The sequence below is a fragment of the Staurois parvus genome, unplaced genomic scaffold (genome assembly GCF_062004578.1).
Source record: "Staurois parvus isolate SC_StPar_1 unplaced genomic scaffold, SC_StPar_1.0 ptg003168l, whole genome shotgun sequence".
Taxonomy (NCBI): domain Eukaryota; kingdom Metazoa; phylum Chordata; class Amphibia; order Anura; family Ranidae; genus Staurois; species Staurois parvus.
In genome coordinates, this window is record NW_028320964.1 from 42,391 (window position 1) to 63,983 (window position 21,593).

General features: G+C 51.1%; 1 protein-coding gene across 1 annotated transcript in view; it reads left to right on the forward strand.

The window, feature by feature from the left end:
- The window catches only part of LOC149428518 (uncharacterized), a gene marked incomplete at its 5' end in the record, with an annotated part of 68,765 nt that overhangs the window by 41,896 nt on the left and 5,276 nt on the right, over positions 1-21,593 (forward strand). The window contains 3 exons of the mRNA XM_089667311.1: positions 2,589-2,888; positions 8,398-8,745; positions 13,415-13,723. Coding sequence (XP_089523437.1) covers positions 2,589-2,888; positions 8,398-8,745; positions 13,415-13,723 — 957 coding nt within the window. The remainder of the gene's footprint in view (positions 1-2,588; positions 2,889-8,397; positions 8,746-13,414; positions 13,724-21,593) is intronic.

A 21,593-nucleotide genomic window follows, 5' to 3' on the forward strand; every position in this document is an offset into this window, starting at 1 on the left:
GTAGGCAGGAAGGGGGTAGAAGTGTCCTGTAGGCAGGAAGGGGGTAGAAGTGCCCTGTAGGCAGGAAGGGGGTAGAAGTGTCCTGTAGGCAGGAAGGGGGTAGAAGTGCCCGGTAGGCAGGATGGGGGTAGAAGTGTCCTGTAGGCAGGAAGGGGGTAGAAGTGTCCTGTAGGCAGGAAGGGGGTAGAAGTGCCCGGTAGGCAGGAAGGGGGTAGAAGTGTCCTGTAGGCAGGAAGGGGGTAGAAGTGCCCTGTAGGCAGGAAGGGGGTAGAAGTGTCCTGTAGGCAGGAAGGGGGTAGAAGTGTCCTGTAGGCAGGAAGGGGGTAGAAGTGCCCGGTAGGCAGGAAGGGGGTAGAAGTGCCCTGTAGGCAGGAAGGGGGTAGAAGCGCCCTGTAGGCAGGAAGGGGGTAGAAGCGCCCGGTAGGCAGGAAGGGGGTAGAAGTGCCGGTAGGCAGGAAGGGGGTAGAAGTGCCCGGGAGGCAGGATGGGGGTAGAAGTGCCCGGTAGGCAGGAAGGGGGTAGAAGTGCCCTGTAGGCAGGAAGGGGGTAGAAGTGTCCGGTAGGCAGGAAGGGGGTAGAAGTGCCCAGTAGGTAGGAAGGGGGTAGAAGTGTCCTGTAGGCAGGAAGGGGGTAGAAGTGTCCTGTAGGCCGGAAGGGGGTAGAAGTGTCCTGTAGGCGGGAAGGGGGTAGAAGTGTCTGGTAGGCAGGAAGGGGGTAGAAGTGCCCGGTAGGCAGGAAGGGGGTAGAAGTGCCCGGTAGGCAGGAAGGGGGTAGAAGTGCCCTGTAGGCAGGATGGGGGTAGAAGTGCCTGGTAGGCAGGAAGGGGGTAGAAGCACCCGGTAAGCAGGAAGGGGGTAGAAGTGTCCTGTAGGCAGGAAGGGGGTAGAAGTGCCCTGTAGGCAGGAAGGGGGTAGAAGTGTCCGGTAGGCAGGAAGGGGGTAGAAGTGTCCTGTAGGCAGGAAGGGGGTAGAAGTGTCCTGTAGGCAGGAAGGGGGTAGAAGTGTCCTGTAGGCAGGAAGGGGGTAGAAGTGCCCTGTAGGCAGGAAGGGGGTAGAAGTGTCCTGTAGGCAGGAAGGGGGTAGAAGTGCCCGGTAGGCAGGAAGGGGGTAGAAGTGTCCTGTAGGCAGGAAGGGGGTAGAAGTGCCCTGTAGGCAGGAAGGGGGTAGAAGTGCCCTGTAGGCAGGAAGGGGGTAGAAGTGCCCGGTAGGCAGGAAGGGGGTAGAAGTGTCCTGTAGGCAGGAAGGGGGTAGAAGTGTCCTGTAGGCAGGAAGGGGGTAGAAGTGCCCTGTAGGCAGGAAGGGGGTAGAAGTGTCCTGTAGGCAGGAAGGGGGTAGAAGTGTCCTGTAGGCAGGAAGGGGGTAGAAGTGCCCTGTAGGCAGGAAGGGGGTAGAAGTGTCCTGTAGGCAGGAAGGGGGTAGAAGTGCCCGGTAGGCAGGAAGGGGGTAGAAGTGTCCTGTAGGCAGGAAGGGGGTAGAAGTGTCCTGTAGGCAGGAAGGGGGTAGAAGTGTCCTGTAGGCAGGAAGGGGGTAGAAGTGCCCTGTAGGCAGGAAGTGGGTAGAAGTGCCCTGTAGGCAGGAAGGGGGTAGAAGTGCCCTGTAGGCAGGAAGGGGGTAGAAGTGTCCTGTAGGCAGGAAGGGGGTAGAAGTGTCCTGTAGGCAGGAAGGGGGTAGAAGTGCCCTGTAGGCAGGAAGGGGGTAGAAGTGTCCTGTAGGCAGGAAGGGGGTAGAAGTGCCCTGTAGGCAGGAAGGGGGTAGAAGTGTCCTGTAGGCAGGAAGGGGGTAGAAGTGCCCTGTAGGCAGGAAGGGGGTAGAAGTGTCCTGTAGGCAGGAAGGGGGTAGAAGTGCCCTGTAGGCAGGAAGGGGGTAGAAGTGTCCTGTAGGCAGGAAGGGGGTAGAAGTGCCCGGTAGGCAGGATGGGGGTAGAAGTGTCCTGTAGGCAGGAAGGGGGTAGAAGTGTCCTGTAGGCAGGAAGGGGGTAGAAGTGCCCGGTAGGCAGGAAGGGGGTAGAAGTGCCCTGTAGGCAGGAAGGGGGTAGAAGTGTCCTGTAGGCAGGAAGGGGGTAGAAGTGCCCTGTAGGCGGGAAGGGGGTAGAAGTGCCTTGTAGGCAGGAAGGGGTTAGAAGTGCCCGGTAGGCAGGAAGGGGGTAGAAGTGTCCGGTGGGCAGGAAGGGGGTAGAAGTGCCCTGTAGGCAGGAAGGGGTAGAAGTGTCCGGTAGGCAAGTGGTTAAAAAAGAGCCTTTTATTACTGCACTTAGTTGGTTTTTTATTGACCCTTATAGAAAGGTAAAATCAATTTACAAAGAGACTGTCACCCCTAAAAGTGCAGCAGCTTCCGGATGGTGATAACTGGAACCGTTAATAAGGAGGGGGAGTAAAAGGAGCCATTTGATGTGAGATAAACTAATGAGAAAATGGGGCTTTCAGCCGATCATTTCACTGGAGAAGTAAAGATTACAGATCGGGGTGTCTCTATGTTATGTGGATGGAACATTTTTAGGGAAAGATTATTATGAGGACAAAGTATTGGTGTTCTGGAACCTCATCCAAGTTAATGATTCGAGTTTTGAATGTTTTTATTGTCTACTATTAGCAAAGCCGCAAATCATGGAACCTGTGAAGACAAGTCTATGTGACGGTGGGGACCTCCTCTGCTCTCTGAACCTCCAGAATTTTTACCCCAAACATATAGAGCTGAGCTGGAGATCGGGGGAAGAAAAACTGAAGTCTGAAGAGAAGTCTGAAGAGAATAACGATCATACATGTAATGTGAACAGTCATTGTACTGTCCCAGGAAATCTCTTATTAAATCCCAACTTCAGCCTCCATGTGACCTGGGAGCACAAATCCCTGGAGGGACAACAATCCCGAGTCCTGTCCTGGAGAGATCCGGGTAAGAGTCGTCTTCTGCCTCAGAGCTTGATGTTCATTCTTGTCTAATGTGCATCCAATGAAAATGAATCATTTAACGTGATAACCCGAGATGTGCGCTTCTCCAGCCGCTGAATAATCACTAAGTATGCAGCTTCCTGATCTTTAATCACGGCTTCAACTACCATCTCTACCCCTCACCTCACCCCCTCAGTCTCCAATCACCTCACCCCCTCAGTCTCCAATCGCCTCACCCCCTCAGTCTTCAATCACCTCACCCCCTCAGTCTCCAATCGCATCACCCCTTCAGTCTCCAATCGCCTCACCCCTTCAGTCTCCAATCGCCTCACCCCTTCAGTCTCCAATCGCCTCACCCCTTCAGTCTCCAATCGCCTCACCCCTTCAGTCTCCAATCGCCTCACCCCCTCAGTCTCCAATCGCATCACCCCTTCAGTCTCCAATCGCCTCACCCCCTCAGTCTCCAATCGCATCACCCCTTCAGTCTCCAATCGCCTCACCCCCTCAGTCTCCAATCGCCTCACCCCTTCAGTCTCCAATCGCATCACCCCTTCAGTCTCCAATCGCCTCACCCCTTCAGTCTCCAATCGCATCACCCCTTCAGTCTCCAATCGCCTCACCCCTTCAGTCTCCAATCGCATCACCCCTTCAGTCTCCAATCGCCTCACCCCTTCAGTCTCCAATCGCCTCACCCCCTCAGTCTCCAATCGCCTCACCCCTTCAGTCTCCAATCGCCTCACCCCCTCAGTCTCCAATCGCCTCACCCCTTCAGTCTCCAATCGCCTCACCCCTTCAGTCTCCAATCGCCTCACCCCTTCAGTCTCCAATCGCATCACCCCTTCAGTCTCCAATCGCCTCACCCCTTCAGTCTCCAATCGCCTCACCCCTTCAGTCTCCAATCGCATCACCCCCTCAGTCTCCAATCGCATCACCCCCTCAGTCTCCAATCACCTCACCACTTCAGTCTCCAATCGCATCACCCCCTCAGTCTCCAATCGCATCACCCCTTCAGTCTCCAATCACCTCACCCCTTCAGTCTCCAATCGCATCACCCTTTCAGTCTCCAATCGCCTCACCCCCTCAGTCTCCAATCGCCTCACCCCTTCAGTCTCCAATCGCATCACTAGCCTACTAAGCGACATATCAGATTGGATGTCACTCCACTTCCTCAAACTGAACCTCTCCAAAATTGAGCTTCTAGTTTTCCCCCCCACCCCGTGCCCCCCCTGACTTCTCCATCATGACCAACAATGCCACCATCAGTCCCACCCCACAAGCCAAAGTCCTAGGTGTCACTCTAGACTCAAACCTGTCTTTCCAACCTCATGTCCAATCACTGACAAAATCATGCAGACTCCGCCTCTGCAACATCTCCAACCTCCGCAACACCACCAACCTCCACAACACCACCAACCTCCGCAACATCTCCAACCTCCGCAACATCTCCAACCTCCGCAACACCACCAACCTCCACAACATCTCCAACCTCCACAACATCTCCAACCTCCACAACATCTCCAACCTCCGCAACATCTCCAACCTCCACAACACCACCAACCTCCGCAACATCTCCAACCTCCGCAACACTACCAACCTCCACAACATCTCCAACCTCCACAACATCTCCAACCTCCACAACACCACCAACCTCCGCAACATCTCCAACCTCTGCAACACTACCAACCTCCACAACATCTCCAACCTCCACAACATCTCCAACCTCCACAACACCACCAACCTCCGCAACATCTCCAACCTCCGCAACATCTCCAACCTCCGCAACACCACCAACCTCCACAACATCTCCAACCTCCACAACATCTCCAACCTCCGCAACACCACCAACCTCCACAACATCTCCAACCTCTGCAACATCTCCAACCTCCGCAACACCACCAACCTCCGCAACACCACCAACCTCCACAACATCTCCAACCTCCGCAACATCTCCAACCTCCGCAACACCACCAACCTCCACAACATCTCCAACCTCTGCAACATCTCCAACCTCCGCAACACCACCAACCTCCACAACATCTCCAACCTCCGCAACATCTCCAACCGCTGCAACATTTCCAACCTCCGCAACATCTCCAAGATACGTCCGTTCCTAACCCCGGAAACCACTAAACAACTCATCCACTCCCTCATCATATCACGACTCGACTACTGCAACTCCCTCCTCACTGGCCTGCCTCGCCGCTGGCTATCCCCTCTTCAGTCCATCCTGAATATGGCTGCCAGACTCATTCACCTTTCCAACCGCTCCATCTCCACCACCCCCCTCTGCCAATCCCTCCACTGGCCTCCACTCAGTGTCCTCCACCCCCCTTTGCCAATCCCTCCACTGGCCTCCACTCAGTGTCCTCCACCCCCCTCTGCCAATCCCTCCACTGGCCTCCATTCAGTGTCCTCCACCCCCCTCTGCCAATCCCTCCACTGACCTCCACCCCCCCTCTGCCAATCCCTCCACTGGCCTCCACTCAGTGTCCTCCACCCCCCTCTGCCAATCCCTCCACTGGCCTCCATTCAGTGTCCTCCACCCCCCTCTGCCAATCCCTCCACTGGCCTCCACTCAGTGTCCTCCACCCCCCTCTGTCAATCTCTCCACTGGCTTCCGATTGCCCAACACATTAAATTCAAACTACTAACACTGACATACAAAGCCATTCATAACTCCACCCCAAACTACCTCACCGACCTGATACCCAAATACCATCCAAAATGTACTCTCCGCTCCTCACAAGACCTCCTTCTCTCTAGTTCCCTGGTCTTCTCCTCCCATGCCCACCTCCAGGACTTCTCCAGGGCTTCCTCCATCCTCTGGAACTCACTACCCCAATCCATCAGATTATCACCTACTCTACTCTTCTTTAGGCGCACCCTGAAAACCCATCTCTTCAGGGAAGCCTACCCCACCCCCTGCTAACTTGCCGACCTCCTCCACTCTTCCTACCACTCCATCCCCCACAGCTATCTCCTCCTGTGCTCCCATCCCCTCCCTCCTAGATTGTAAGCTCCCAGGATCAGGGCCCTCCCCCCCCCTCGTGTATTGTATTGTTCCTGTATTGTCTCATGTTCTGTCCCCCCTATAATGTACAGCGCTGAGAAAACCTTCTGCCGCCATATAAATCCTGTATAATAATAATAATCCTTGCCTATGTTCCTGTTTAATCTGGTGCCATGACTGCTGCCCCAGGTTTTCTATTTCAGGGTGGCTCCTTTCTCTTGCAGCATCCTATGGAGATCCTTATAGGCAGGGACTAGACTTGTTGTGAGCATCAATAGAAACACACAGCCCTGTAGCTTAGGAAGGCAAGGCATTCCCCGGCTCTTCCCTCATCCTCCCTTCTCCAAGCTGACTGGAAACTGCACTGTCCACTGCTGTCTCTCCCTTGAAGACTAGAAGTTCAGGGAAGCAGCCCTGAAGGAGCAGGAGCCAACAATATTGAACGATATAAACTGAAAATGTTAGGATGAGAATCTTAAACAGTTTATTGGGGGATGTTTATGTTATTGAACTCAATGTGTTACGCTTACAAATGCTGGGGGTTGTTTAATAAACTCTGTATAACGGTTATCACTTCTTGTAGCGGGGGGGGGGGGGGCATCCTGCTCACCAATTTACCCATTTCTCATTATACTAACCCTAAGCTGAAATAACGCGTGTTCATGTCATGACAGGGAGGGGGAGGGGCACCGTCATACAGTCAGAGAATACAACATACGTGTTTATGTTTTGCCGATTGTGTGGTTTTACAAACTAGGCAATAGCATTGGTGCCGCGTATTGTACATGGACTGCTGGAGAATATTTGGGGTCTATTATTATTATTATACAGGATTTATGGCGCCGACAGTTTGCTCAGCACCTTACATTATGGAGGAAGACAATACAGATCAATACATGAGGGATAGGAGGGCCCTGATCCTTGGAGCTTACAATCTAGGAGGGAGGGGCTAGTGGTACAAGAGGTAATTAACTGTGGGGGATGGAGTGGTAGGAAGAGTAGAGGATTCCAGTATTAGCTGGGGGTGGGGTAGGCTTCCCTGAAGAGATTGGTTTTCAGAGTGCACCTAAAAGTGAGGAGGGTAGGCGATAGCCTGATAGATTGGGGCAGGGAGTTCCAGAGGATGGGGGAAGCCCTTGAGAAATTCTGGAGACGGGCGTGGGAGGAGGAGACAAGAGAGCTAGAGAGAAGGAGGTCCTGCGAGGAGCGGAGAGTATGGGATTGGCAGAGGGGGGTGGGGGATACTGAGTGGAGGTCAGTGGAGGGATTGGCAGAGAGGGGTGGAGGACACTGAGTGGAGGCCAGTGGAGGGATTGGCAGAGAGGGGTGGAGGACACTGAATGGAGGCCAGTGGAGGGATTGGCAGAGGGGGGTGGGGGATACTGAGTAGAGGCCAGTGGAGAGATTGGCAGAGGGGGGTGGAGGACACTGAATGGAGGCCAGTGGAGGGATTGGCAGAGAGGGGTGGAGGACACTGAATGGAGGCCAGTGGAGGGATTGGCAGAGGGGGGTGGGGGATACTGAGTAGAGGCCAGTGTAGGGATTGGCAGAGAGGGGTGGCAGATACAGAATGGTTAGTAAGGTGGATGAGTCTGGCAGCAGCAATCATGAGACTGAAGAGGGGATAGCCTGCAATGAGGTCGGCCAATGAGGAGGGAGTTACAATAGTCAAGGCGATATATAAGAAGGGAGTGAATGAGTTGCTTAGTGGTTTCTGGGGTTAGGAACGGGCCTATCTTGGAGATGTTGTGGAGGTTGGAGATGTTGTGGAGGTTGGAGATGTTTCGGAGGTTGGAGGTGTTGTGGGGGTTGGAGATGTTGCGGAGGTCGGAGATGTTGCGGAGGTCGGAGATGTTGCGGAGGTCGGAGATGTTGCGGAGGTCGGAGGTGTTGCGGAGGTTGGAGATGTTGCGGAGGTCGGAGATGTTGGAGATGTTGCGGAGGTTGGAGGTGTTGCGGAGGTTGGAGATGTTGCGGAGGTTGGAGATGTTGGAGGTTGGAGATGTTGCGGAGGTTGGAGGTGTTGCGGAGGTTGTAGATGTTGCGGAGGTTGGAGGTGTTGCGGAGGTTGGAGATGTTGCGGGGGTTGGAGATGTTGCGGAGGTTGGAGGTGTTGCGGAGGTTGGAGATGTTGCGAAGGTTGGAGATGTTGCGGAGGTTGGAGATGTTGTGGAGGTTGGAGATGTTGCGGAGGTTGGAGATGTTGCGGAGATTGGAGATGTTGCGGAGGTTGGAGATGTGGCGGAGGTGAAGTCTACACGAGTTTGTCAGCGATTGGACTTGAGCCTGAAAGGACAGATGGCAGTCTAGGATTACACCGAGTACTCTGGCATGAGGGGAGGTTCTGATGGTGGCGTTGTTGATCTTGATGGAGAAGTCGGGGGAGGGGGGCACGGGCTGGAGGGAATACAAGAGCTCAGTTTTGGAAAGGTTGAGTTTGAGGAAGTGGAGTGACATCCAGTCTGGTCTATGAGGTTTCTAATCCACATGTTGTTCTATGAAGGTCTGTCCTGGTGCCCAGTGATTGAGGAGGTCCCCATACCCCATGTATTAATAGAGCGACAGAACACTCTGCAGTACAACATCTCCGGATACTTCCCCGATGCTCTGACGGTGAGCTGGTACAGGAAGGAGAAAGGATCCCAGGAATATGTTCCTCTATCACACAATGAGAAGTCCCGGATCCCAGACATCCAGTCCCAGAGACAGTCCGATCACACCTATTCCTGTACAGCCAGACTGCTCTTCACACCGTCCGTGACAGATGGAGAATCGGAGATCACGTGTAGAGTGTCCCATCCCAGCCTGGAGAGACCACTAGAGAGAAGATCAGGACCTCTACAGGTGCAGGGTGAGTGATCCACGGTCTGTGGCAATCAATATCCATACACACTCAGCACATGAAAATATAGACAGCGGTCTATGGATACGAAATGTGCTGTGAAGGTGTCTTCAGAGAGTACGGGGATGTAAAAATATAAACAATCATACTTCCCTAGATGGCTGCAGCACCGATCCCAGCTCCAGCTGTCCCCCACCACCTCTATGACCTGAGCGACCAAACACCACTGATCCCTCAGCTCTCGGTTTTTAGCCTGCAGAGAGCTGATGACTGTCAGTCACCAACTCTCTGCTCTGCCCCTCTAACGCTCACTGGAGTGCTGGGCTGTGGAGGAGATAGGAATGGCTGGTCTAGGCTTCTGGGTGGATCCCAAAAGTATAGCCAAAATGGAGAAGTATAGCCAAAGTAGCTGTTACTGTACTTCTCCTTTAAAGAAGAACTCTTGGATAGGCCAAGAAAAAACACCCATTATTACATTACACACAAAACATTAAACAGTTTAACATGTTATAAAACCTTCTCATTGAGGAGAAACATCTAATGGAATTCTCCTGACCTCACCTCTGTAATTCCAAAGATGACATCATCTTCTCTGCCAAGGAGGAGCTATAACAGGCGGGATGACGTACAGTTGTGTTCAGAATAATATCCGTGTGATGATAAAAGTGAGTAAAGCTGAAAATCCTTCTAATCCTTTTATTTCCATCCACACAAATGCATTGGGAACACGACACATTCTATTCCAAATCACAACATGAAGAAAAATACATCAAATTTGTGTTGTTCCTCTAAAAAAATGGAAGAAAAGTGAATATTAGACGGTTCAAAAAAATGGCCGTGTTTGTATTCTTCTTTACAAACTCCAACATTCACTATATAAACTGAGAAATGTTTGAAGATTTTGCTTTCCTTTGAATGACTTCATGAATATTTGGTTGTAGTCGCACTGTTTCTGAGAACTGCTGTACATCTGTGTTGCATGGAGTCCCCCAACTTCTGGCCCCTGTGATCAGGTATTCCAGCCCAGGATGATTGGACCACATTCCACAGTTCTTCTCTATTTCTTGGTTTGGCCTCAGAAACGGCATTTTTGGTGTCACCCCACAAGTTTTCTATTGGATGAAGATCCGGGGATTGGGCTGGCCACTCCATAACGTCCATCTTGTTGGTCTGGAACCAAGATGTTGCCCGTTTATTGGTGTGTTTGGGGTCGTTGTCTTGGTGGAACCCCCATTTCAAGGGCATTTCCTCTTCAGCATAAGGCAGCATGACCTCTTCAAGTATTCTGATGGATTCAAACTGATCCATGATCCCTGGTATGCGATAAATAGGCCCAACACCGTAGTATGAGAAACATCCCCATATCATGATGCTTGCACCACCATGCTTCACGGTCTTCACAGTGTACTGTGGCTTGAATTCAGTGTTTGGGGGACGTCTGACAAACTGTCTCCGCCCACTAGACCCAAAAAGAACAATCTTACTTCCATCAGTCCACAAAATGTTGCCCCATTTCTCTTTAGGCCGGTCAATGTGCTCTTTGGCAGATTGTAACCTCTTCAGCACACGTCTTTTTCCCAACAGTGGGACTTTGCGGGGACTTCTTGCAGATAGCTTGGCTTCACATCGGCGTCTTCTAATTGTAACAGTCCTCACAGGGAACGTCACACCTTCTTTCATCTTCCTGGAGCTGATTGTTGGCTGAGTCCTCACAGGGAACATCACACCTTCTTTCATCTTCCTGGAGCTGATTGTTGGCTGAGTCCACCCCATTTTGGCTATTCTTCTATCCATTCCAATGGAGGTTTTTCGCTTTCTTCCACGTCTTTCAGGTTTTGGTTGCCATTTTAAAGCATTTGCCATCATTTTAGCTGAGCAGCCGATCATTTTCTGCACTTTTTTATATGTTTTCCTCTCCAATCAACTTTTTAATCAAGGTACGCTGTTCTTCTGAACAATGTCTGGAACGACCCATTTTCCTCAGAATTTCAGAGAGAAATGCACTGTAACCAGCATGTCCAACATTTGCTGCCTTCCTTCCTTAAATAAGGGCAATAATTGCCACCTGTTTGTCAAAGAATGAATGACCTCACTAATAGAACTCCACACGGCTATTATTTTGAACACGCCCCTTTCAATGAGTGATTCAATGACACAGAATCAGCAGCATGCATGTCATGACTGTCGGGTCTGTTGGATTTCTATGACTCTACTACACCTGCTAGGAAATTATCTGCCATGTAGAAATATCATTTCCACCAAAAACAGTGATTGATCCGGTTAGTGATGTCTGACGGCTAGTATTTTCAACACAACTGTATGTTTCAGAGCAACTACTGAGTGAACCGGAAGATGGATGACATCTTCATTGAAGGTAGAGAATCAGCAACAAGGACATGCAAAGAGGTTTTTGCTCGGAGTTTTGCTTTAAGAATTCTCACAGACACAATGAATGGTTGTTGTATTGTTTGTAATAGGATTGTCCTCTATGATTGTCCTCTGATTGTCCTCTGATTGTCCTCTATGATTGTCCTCTATGATTGTCCTCTATGATTGTCCTCTATGATTGTCCTCTATGATTGTCCTCTTTGATTGTCCTCTATGATTGTCCTCTATGATTGTCCTCTATGATTGTCCTCTGATTGTCCTCTATGATTGTTCTCTATGATTGTCCTCTATGATTGTCCTCTATGATTGTCCTCTGATTGTCCTCTATGATTGTCCTCTGATTGTCCTCTATGATTGTCCTCTATGATTGTCCTCTATGATTGTCCTCTATGATTGTCCTCTGATTGTCCTCTATGATTGTCCTCTGATTGTCCTCTATGATTGTCCTCCATGATTGTCCTCTATGATTGTCCTCTATGATTGTCCTCTATGATTGTCCTCTATGATTGTCCTCTGATTGTCCTCTTTGATTGTCCTCTATGATTGTCCTCTATGATTGTCCTCTATGATTGTCCTCTGATTGTCTTCTATGATTGTCCTCTATGATTGTCCTCTATGATTGTCCTCTATGATTGTCCTCTATGATTGTCCTCTGATTGTCCTCTATGATTGTCCTCTATGATTGTCCTCTATGATTGTCCTCTGATTGTCCTCTATGATTGTCCTCTATGATTGTCCTCTGATTGTCCTCTATGGTTGTCCTCTATGGTTGTCCTCTTTGATTGTCCTCTGATTGTCCTCTATGATTGTCCTCTATGATTGTCCTCTATGATTGTCCTCTGATTGTCCTCTATGATTGTCCTCTATGATTGTCCTCTGATTGTCCTCTATGATTGTCCTCTATGATTGTCCTCTTTGATTGTCCTCTATGATTGTCCTCTATGATTGTCCTCTATGATTGTCCTCTATGATTGTCCTCTTTGATTGTCCTCTATGATTGTCCTCTGATTGTCCTCTATGATTGTCCTCTATGATTGTCCTCTATGATTGTCCTCTGATTGTCCTCTATGATTGTCATCTATGATTGTCCTCTATGATTGTCCTCTATGATTGTCCTCTGATTGTCCTCTATGATTGTCCTCTGATTGTCCTCTATGATTGTCCTCTATGATTGTCCTCTATGATTGTCCTCTATGATTGTCCTCTGATTGTCCTCTATGATTGTCCTCTATGATTGTCCTCTATGATTGTCCTCTGATTGTCCTCTATGATTGTCCTCTATGATTGTCCTCTATGATTGTCCTCTGATTGTCCTCTATGATTGTCCTCTATGATTGTCCTCTATGATTGTCCTCTGATTGTCCTCTATGATTGTCCTCTATGATTGTCCTCTGATTGTCCTCTATGATTGTCCTCTATGATTGTCCTCTGATTGTCCTCTATGATTGTCCTCTATGATTGTCCTCTATGATTGTCCTCTATGATTGTCCTCTGATTGTCCTCTATGATTGTCCTTTATGATTGTCCTCTATGATTGTCCTCTATGATTGTCCTCTATGATTGTCAGCCTCATCTAGTGGCCAGAATACGATATTGTTTTTATTGAGGTATTTTGTAAAAATACCACATTACGGCCATTAGATGAAGCTGGTGATCATAGGAGATGAATATATTACAAACAATACGGGGACCAGGGGCGGACTGACCATTTAGAAACTCAGGCACTGCCCGAGGGCCCGGGGTCAGTAGGGGGCCCCATAAGATGCCCCTGGTACCTTTTTCATAGGCTTTTTTGAGTTTGGGCAAGGATACAGGGGCCCCATGATCCCCTATTGCCCGGGGGGCCCCATGAATTGTCAGTCCGCCCCTGTCGGGGACCATTGATTGTGCCTGTACAAATGCATCTGCACAACAAATTCTTTATAAATAGACCCGAAGAGTCCGGTAATACTTTGAAATTGTGCGACTTCCAGTGAAGTCAGATGTCAGGTGCGACTTTGAAGACATCTGCAACTTGCAAGACACAGACATCTATGCAAGCCACACCTGAATTGGTGCATGCACTACTTTCAAAATCAATGCGACTCTGACCAATGTTGGAATGGCACCGATATGACCGCTTTAATTGTGGACAATAGGGTGCAGCTGGCCGTGGGATTTGAAACTCACCTGGCATGGCAAATCGCATGGCAAGTCACACCCGGTATGATTGGGCTTTCAGCGTTGATTGCGAATTTAACACACTTTTGTTTTACTATTTTTATTAAAAACTTTCATTTTTTTTTTCCAGCTAAACCAAATGGGAGGAGGCCGATAAAAGCCTCTCTGGGCAGTGGGGAGGTAATATTGTCTTCTGTATTGGAGAACGTCTATCCCAAACACATCCAGATCCAGTGGTGTTACTGGTCAGGAGGGAAGCCGGAACACTGCCCATCTAAGCAGCCATATACACGTAATGTAAATAAAACCTTCAGTGTTACCAGTGAATGTACCATCCCTGAGGATCTCCTCCACCATCCAGACTTCAGAGTAAGAGTGACCTGGAGACACGAGTCCATGGAGGACGAGGAATACAAGGAATTCTCTATGAGAGACAAAGGTAACAGAAACAAACTTACAGTATATTAAGGAACTCAATATTTTCCTCAGTAAAACAAGAAAGAAATGGGAGGTAGCTGAGTATACGGCTCATACCAGAGGATACAAAGTTACAAATCTGAATTATTTTATATATAACGGGTGGAAACATTGTTAAAACAAACCTTAACGATCGGTTCACACCTACAGTCATGGCCAAAAACTGCGGCACCCCTGCATTGCCGTCAGATAATGCACCGCATTGTCCATAAAAATGTCGCAATGACAAATGTTTCGGCATTCTCATGTTTATTTCTTTTGTTTGTATTGGTGACACAAAAAAGTGGAGAAACAAAAGGCTAAATTATTATTATTATACAGTATTTATGAAGCGCCGATAGTTGGCTCAGCGCTGTACATTACAAAGGGGGACAGAACATGTGACAGAACAATACCAATACAATGCAATACACGAGGGGATTGAGGGCCCTGATCCTTGGAGCTTACAATCTAGGAGGGAGGGGATGGGAGCACAGGAGGAGATAGCTGTGGGGGATGGAGTGGTAGAAAGAGTGGAGGAGATTGGCTGTTAGATGAGGGTGGGGTAGGCTTCCCTGAAGAGATGGGTTTTCAGGGAGTGCCTAAAGGAGAGGAGAGTAGGTATTAGTTTCATGGATTGGGGTAGGGAGTTCCAGAGGATGGGGGAAGCCCTGGAGAAGTCCTGGAGATGGGCATGGGAGGAGGAGACCAGGGAACTGGAGTGTAGGAGGTCTTGTGAGGAGCAGAGAGTATGGGTTGGGTGGTATTTGGATATTAGGTCAGTGATGTAATTTGGGGCAGTATGGTGGACGGCATTGTACGTCAGTGTTAGCATTTTGAATTTTATCTGTTGGGCAATCGGAGGCCAGTGGAGGGATTGGCAGAGAGGGGTGGAGGACACTGAGTGGAGGCCAGTGGAGGGATTGGCAGAGAGGGGTGGAGGACACTAAGTGGAGGTCAGTAGAGGGATTGGCAGAGGGGGGTGGAGGACACTGAGTGGAGGCCAGTGGAGGGATTGGCAGAGAGGGATGGAGAACGCTGAGTGGAGGCCAGTGGAGGGATTGGCAGAGAGGGATGGAGGACACTGAGTGGAAGCCAGTGGAGGGATTGGCAGAGGGGGTGGAGGACACTGAGTGGAGGCCAGTGGAGGGATTGGCAGAGAGGCGTGGAGGACACTGAGTGGAGGCCAGTGGAGGGATTAGCAGAGGGGGGTGGAGGACACTGAGTGGAGGCCAGTGGAGGGATTGGCAGAGAGGGGTGGAGGGCACTGAGTGGAGGCCAGTGGAGGGATTGGCAGAGGGGGGTGGCAGAAGCGGAGCGGTTGGTGAGGTGGATGAGTCTGGCCGCTGAGTTCAGGATAGACTGAAGTGGGGATAGTCTGTGATGAGGGAGGCCGGTGAGGAGGGAGTTGCAGTAGTCCAGATGTGAGATAATAAGGGAGTAGATGAGTTGTTTAGTGGTGTCTGGGGTTAGGAATGAACGTATCTTGGAGATGTTGCGGAGGTCAGAGATGTTGCGGAGGCGGAGTCTGCATGAATTTGCCAGCGATTGGACCTGGGGCTGGAAGGATAGGTTGGAGTCTAGGATGACACCAAGTACTCTGGCCTGCGGGGTGGGACTGATGGTGGCATTGTTGGTCATGATGGAGAAGTCGGGGGGGGGGGGGGGGAACTAGGAGCTCAGTTTTTGAAAGGTTTAGTTTGATGAAGTGGAGTGACATCCAGTCTGATATGTCGCTCAGTAGGTGGGTGATACGGGCGGAGACCGAGGGGGTGAGGTGGGGGGCGGAGACCGAGGGGGTGAGGTGGGGGATGGAGAGGTAGATTTGTGTGTCGTCGGCATAGAGGTGGTAGTTGAAGCCGTGAGAGTGTATGAGTTGGCCAAGGGAGGAGGTGTAGATGGAGAAAAGAAGGGGCCCGAGGACAGAGCCTTGAGGGACCCCAACAGAGAGGGGGAGGGAAGGGGAGTTGATAGCGTTATAGGTAACACTGAAGGAGTGTGGGGATAGGAGGAGAGCCAGGAGAGAGCAGAGTCTCTGAGGCCAAGGGAGTGTAGTTTTTTGAGGAGGAGGGGGTGTTTGACCGTGTCGAAAGCCGAGGAGAGGTCGAGGAGGTCTGACAGATTCCACGCAAAACCCCAAAAATGGACCGGAGAAAATGGCACCTTCTCAAAATTGCATTCCAAGTTTGTGACGCTCCTGTAATTTGTAATTAAACTCACCTGTATCAATTAACAGGTGCTGACAATGTGGAAATCACACCGACAACCAGGTAAAATGGTGAAAAATTGACTCAACTTTTCTGTGGCGTGTCTATGTGTGCCAAATGGAGCATGGAGAAGAGAAAGAGCAGCAAAGAATTGTCGGAGGATTTGAAAACAAAAATTGTAGAAAAGCAAGTCCATCTCCGGGGATGCTAATGTTCCTGTGTCTACTGTGCGCAGCATTGTCAAGAATTTACAGCCCGTGGCACAGTAGCTAATGTCCCTGGACATGGACAAAAGAGAAAAATTGGTCAAAAATTTTAAACAAGGATTGCTCAAATGGTGCCTAAAGAACCACCAGACAAATCCAAGCTGACCTTCAGGCACCGGGTACAACTGTGTTCGCTCGCACTATACATCGCCATCTGAATGAAAAGGGACACTATGGGAGGAGACCCAGGAGGACCCCACCGCTGACACAGAAATATGAGAGGAGACCCAGGAGGACCCCACCGCTGACACAGAAATATGGTAGGAGACCCAGGAGGACCCCACCGCTGACACAGAAATATGGGGGGAGACCCAGGAGGACCCCACCGCTGACACAGAAATATGGGAGGAGACCCAGGAGGACCCCACCGCTGACACAGAAATATGGGAGGAGACCCAGGAGGACACCACCGCTGACACAAAAATATGGAAGGAGACCCAGGAGGACCCCACCGCTGACACAGAAATATGGGAGGAGACCCAGGAGGACCCCACCGCTGACACAGAAATATGGGAGGAGACCCAGGAGGACCCCACCGCTGACACAAAAATATGGGAGGAGACCCAGGAGGACACCACTGCTGACACAGAAATATGGAGGGAGACCCAGGAGGACCCCACCGCTGACACAGAAATATGGGAGGAGACCCAGGAAGACCCCACCGCTGACACAGAAATATGGAAGGAGACCCAGGAGGACCCCACCGCTGACACAGAAATATGGGAGGAGACCCAGGAGGACCCCAACGCTGACACAGAAATATGGGAGGAGACCCAGGAGGACACCACCGCTGACACAAAAATATGGGAGGAGACCCAGGAGGACCCCACCGCTGACACAGAAATATGGGAGGAGACCCAGGAGGACCCCACCGCTGACACAAAAATATGGGAGGAGACCCAGGAGGACACCACCGCTGACACAGAAATATGGAGGGAGACCCAGGAGGACCCCACCGCTGACACAGAAATATGGGAGGAGACCCAGGAAGACCCCACCGCTGACACAGAAATATGGGAGGAGACCCAGGAGGACCCCAACGCTGACACAGAAATATGGGAGGAGACCCAGGAGGACACCACCGCTGACACAAAAATATGGGAGGAGACCCAGGAGGACCCCACCGCTGACACAGAAATATGAAGGGAGACCCAGGAGGACCCCACCGCTGACACAGAAATATGGGAGGAGACCCAGGAGGACCCCACCGCTGACACAGAAATATGAAGGGAGACCCAGGAGGACCCCACCGCTGACACAGAAATATGAAGGGAGACCCAGGAGGACCCCACCGCTGACACAGAAATATGGGAGGAGACCCAGGAGGACCCCACCGCTGACACAGAAATATGGAGGGACACCCAGGAGGACCCCACCGCTGACATAGAAATATGGGGGGAGACCCAGGAGGACCCCACCGCTGACATAGAAATATGGGGGGAGACCCAGGAGGACCCCACCGCTGACACAGAAATATGGGAGGAGACCCAGGAGGACCCCACCGCTGACACAGATATATGGGAGGAGACCCAGGAGGACCCCACCGCTGACACAGAAATATGGAGGGAGACCCAGGAGGACCCCACCGCTGACACAGAAATATGGGAGGAGACCCAGGAGGACCCCACCGCTGACACAGAAATATGGGAGGAGACCCAGGAGGACCCCACCGCTGACACAGAAATATGGGAGGAGACCCAGGAGGACCCCACCGCTGACACAGAAATATGGGGGGAGACCCAGGAGGACCCCACCGCTGACACAGAAATATGGGAGGAGACCCAGGAGGACACCACCGCTGACACAGAAATATGGGAGGAGACCCAGGAGGACACCACCGCTGACACAGAAAGATGGAGGGAGACCCAGGAGGACCCCACCGCTGACACAGAAATATGGGAGGAGACCCAGGAAGACCCCACCGCTGACACAGAAATATGGGAGGAGACCCAGGAGGACCCCAACGCTGACACAGAAATATGGGAGGAGACCCAGGAGGACACCACCGCTGACACAAAAATATGGGAGGAGACCCAGGAGGACCCCACCGCTGACACAGAAATATGAAGGGAGACCCAGGAGGACCCCACCGCTGACACAGAAATATGGGAGGAGACCCAGGAGGACCCCACCGCTGACACAGAAATATGGAGGGAGACCCAGGAGGACCCCACCGCTGACATAGAAATATGGGGGGAGACCCAGGAGGACCCCACCGCTGACATAGAAATATGGGGGGAGACCCAGGAGGACCCCACCGCTGACACAGAAATATGGGAGGAGACCCAGGAGGACCCCACCGCTGACACAGATATATGGGAGGAGACCCAGGAGGACCCCACCGCTGACACAGAAATATGGAGGGAGACCCAGGAGGACACCACCGCTGACACAGAAATATGGAGGGAGACCCAAGAGGACCCCACTGCTGACAAAGAAACGTAAAAAAGCCAGATTGGAATTTGCCAAAACTTACCTGAGGAAGCCAAAATCCTTCTGGGAGAATGTGCTGTGGCCAGACAAAACAAAATGACAGCTTTTTGGTAAAGCCCATTGTGACGGAAGGTAGGCAGGACAGAACACACAGAGTAGATGGCAAACGCACAAAGCTTTATTGAGGCAGATGACAGTCACTGAATAGGGGAGTTCGCAGGGAGGGTGAATACGCCACCCCAGGGCGACAAGGAGGGGCAAACACACTTAAAGTCCAACACCGAGAGCCAAGGGAGAGTCTCTGTAGCAATTGTAATCCAACAGGGGGGTGGGGTGAGTCTCTGTAGCAATTGTAACCCAACAGGGGGGGGTGGGGGGTCAGCACAGGAACAGTTCAAGTGAAGCAGGGAGAGAGCATGTACTCACGGATCTGACAGGGTGCCTGGTCTCCCACTGGGGGTCTCTGGTGGCTAGCAGGCAGTCTTCCCCTGCTCTGGGAGTCTCTGGATCCGTGGTGGCTAGCAGGCAGTCTTCCCTTGCTCTGGGGTTCTCTGGACCCCTGGTGGCTATCAGGCAGTCTTCCCCTTGCTCTGGGGGTCTCTGGATCCCTGGTGGCTAGCAGGCAGTCTTCTCCTTGCTCTGGGGGTCTCTGGATCCCTGGTGGCTAGCAGGCAGTCTTCTCCTGCTCTGGGGGTCTCTGGATCCCTGGTACCTAGCAGGCAGTCTTAGGCAGGCTTGGGTCTCTGCAGAGTCTGTCCACAAAGGTCCCCACCGCACCTGGGGCTCCTTCAGTGGCTGCACAGCGGTGAATACCCCGGGAGCGCCCGGCATCAGCTTCTTAAGCTGATGTCGGACGCCCCCTAGTCGCTTTGTCCAGAGACATCCGCAAGCGTGGGAACTTCCTGTACACGCGCTGCGGATGTCAGGGCTCACGCGGCTCCAGCCTGTCGCAGGGAGAGGGGCCGCACCTCTCGTCCTGAGGTTCGGCTTCAAAGAGCCGCTCCAGGAGAGCAGTGGGGGGGCCTGAGGGGAAGGACAAGGGACGACAGGGACAGCAGGGACAGAGCAGGGGGGCTGAGAGGGGGAAGCAGCTGTGACACCCATCATTCTACTATTTTCAGAAAAAGCAATGAGGCCTTTAAACCACTTGTCTACCGAGCACTTTCACCCCTCCCTGCCCAGGACAATTTCCAGCTTTCAGCGCTATCACACTTTGAATGACAATTGCGCGGTCATGCAACACTGTACCCAGATGAATTTTTTAGCATTTTTTTTGAGACAGATAAAGCTTTCTTTTGGTGGTATTTAATCACCGCTGGGATTTTTTTTTTTTGCTAAACAAACCAAAAACAAAAAATTTAGTAAATAAGTAAATTTTCTCCTTCACTGATGTGCACTGAGGAGGCACTGGTAGGTGGCACTGATGGGCATTGACAGGCACTCATATATGGCACTGATAGGCGGCACTGACTGGAACTGTTAGGTGGCACTGACGGGCACTGATAGGCGGCACTGATGGTCACTGTAAGGAAATATGTCTTATTAACTGGCATCCATGCTGTGTAATGCCTCCATTTCTAGACGTGTGAACAGTTAGTTTCGATTTTGTGACTTCTCTCTCGTTTTCTTAGACTAGTTTCATTTCTGTAAAGAGAACCACCTTATATGGAATCCCTCAACTATTTGCAGTTTCTGTTCTTCACGTAACTATATTGATAAGAATGGAATGTTTCATTGGTCATCCTGAGATTAAGCCACGCCCACTGAGTTCTGTATAACCGTTCTTGTCAGGCATTAAACTTTCAGAGATGTAGCGTGCACACTTCGGTGTCGGAGATTTATTTCTCCCAGGCCTGAAGGTGAAAATAACGAGGACAAGGGGGCTACAGACATAGGTTAAATCCTTACAGGCACTGATAGTTGACACTGACTGGCACTGATAGTTGGCACTGAAAGGCAGCTCAGATGGGCACTGATATGTGGCATTGATGTGCACTGGTAGGCACTGATATGTGGCATATATGTGGCACAGATGGGCACTGGCAGGTGGCATTGATGCGCACTGACTGGCGGCATTGATGGATACTGACAGGCAGGGGCGGACTGACCATTTGGAAGCTCGGGCACTGCCCGAGGGCCCGGGATCAGTAGGGGGCCCCATGAAATGTCCCTGGTACCTTTTTCATTGGCTTTTTTGAGTTTGGGCAAGGACACAGGGGCCCCATGATCCCCTATTGCCCGGGGGCCCTATGAGTTGTCAGTCCGCCCCTGGCCAGCAGCATAATAATTCAAAATAGTTCATGCTGATTGAGGGACTTAGGCTCCACTCCAGGTACTGGGCATTAGATGCATATGCAGACTAACTGGGAAATGGTGGATTTTTTGGTGATTGAGCAGATAGATCCGATGGAATACTAAAGATCTCATGAGACCACCAAAGGTTTAACTATTCCCAAACATAAAGGTCATACTCCACTTTACAGCTGAACTCCAGGAAAACGGAAAGTCTTCCCTTGCGGAGGGGCCGACCCCACACTGCAAGGGTGAAATACTCATGTGGGAGGACAGTAAGAGTCCCTTTACCTAGCCGATCCTTTGCTCTCCTGGCAGACGGAACTCCCCTATGCTAAGGAGGTGGACTGTCTCATGGCCGTTGCATTGATCTTGATGACATCAGAAAACTAAACTGCTGGATGTAGAGGAGAAGAGGCTGCGGAGGGTGGGGGGGCTGATCTAGCAGTGCAGATGAGCCATCAGGAGTGCAGGATGGGGTAAGTTGCTGTACCCACCCTCCAGACATACACGAGCAGTTAACTCTTGTTAGGGAAGATCTCTGTTTTCTAGAGTTCATCTTCAAACTAGTTTATTGTCTTTTACTAAAAGCCATCATAAAATCACACAAGGGTGATTGTTCCAAAAATATACAAGAGATCCCTGAGCTCAAATC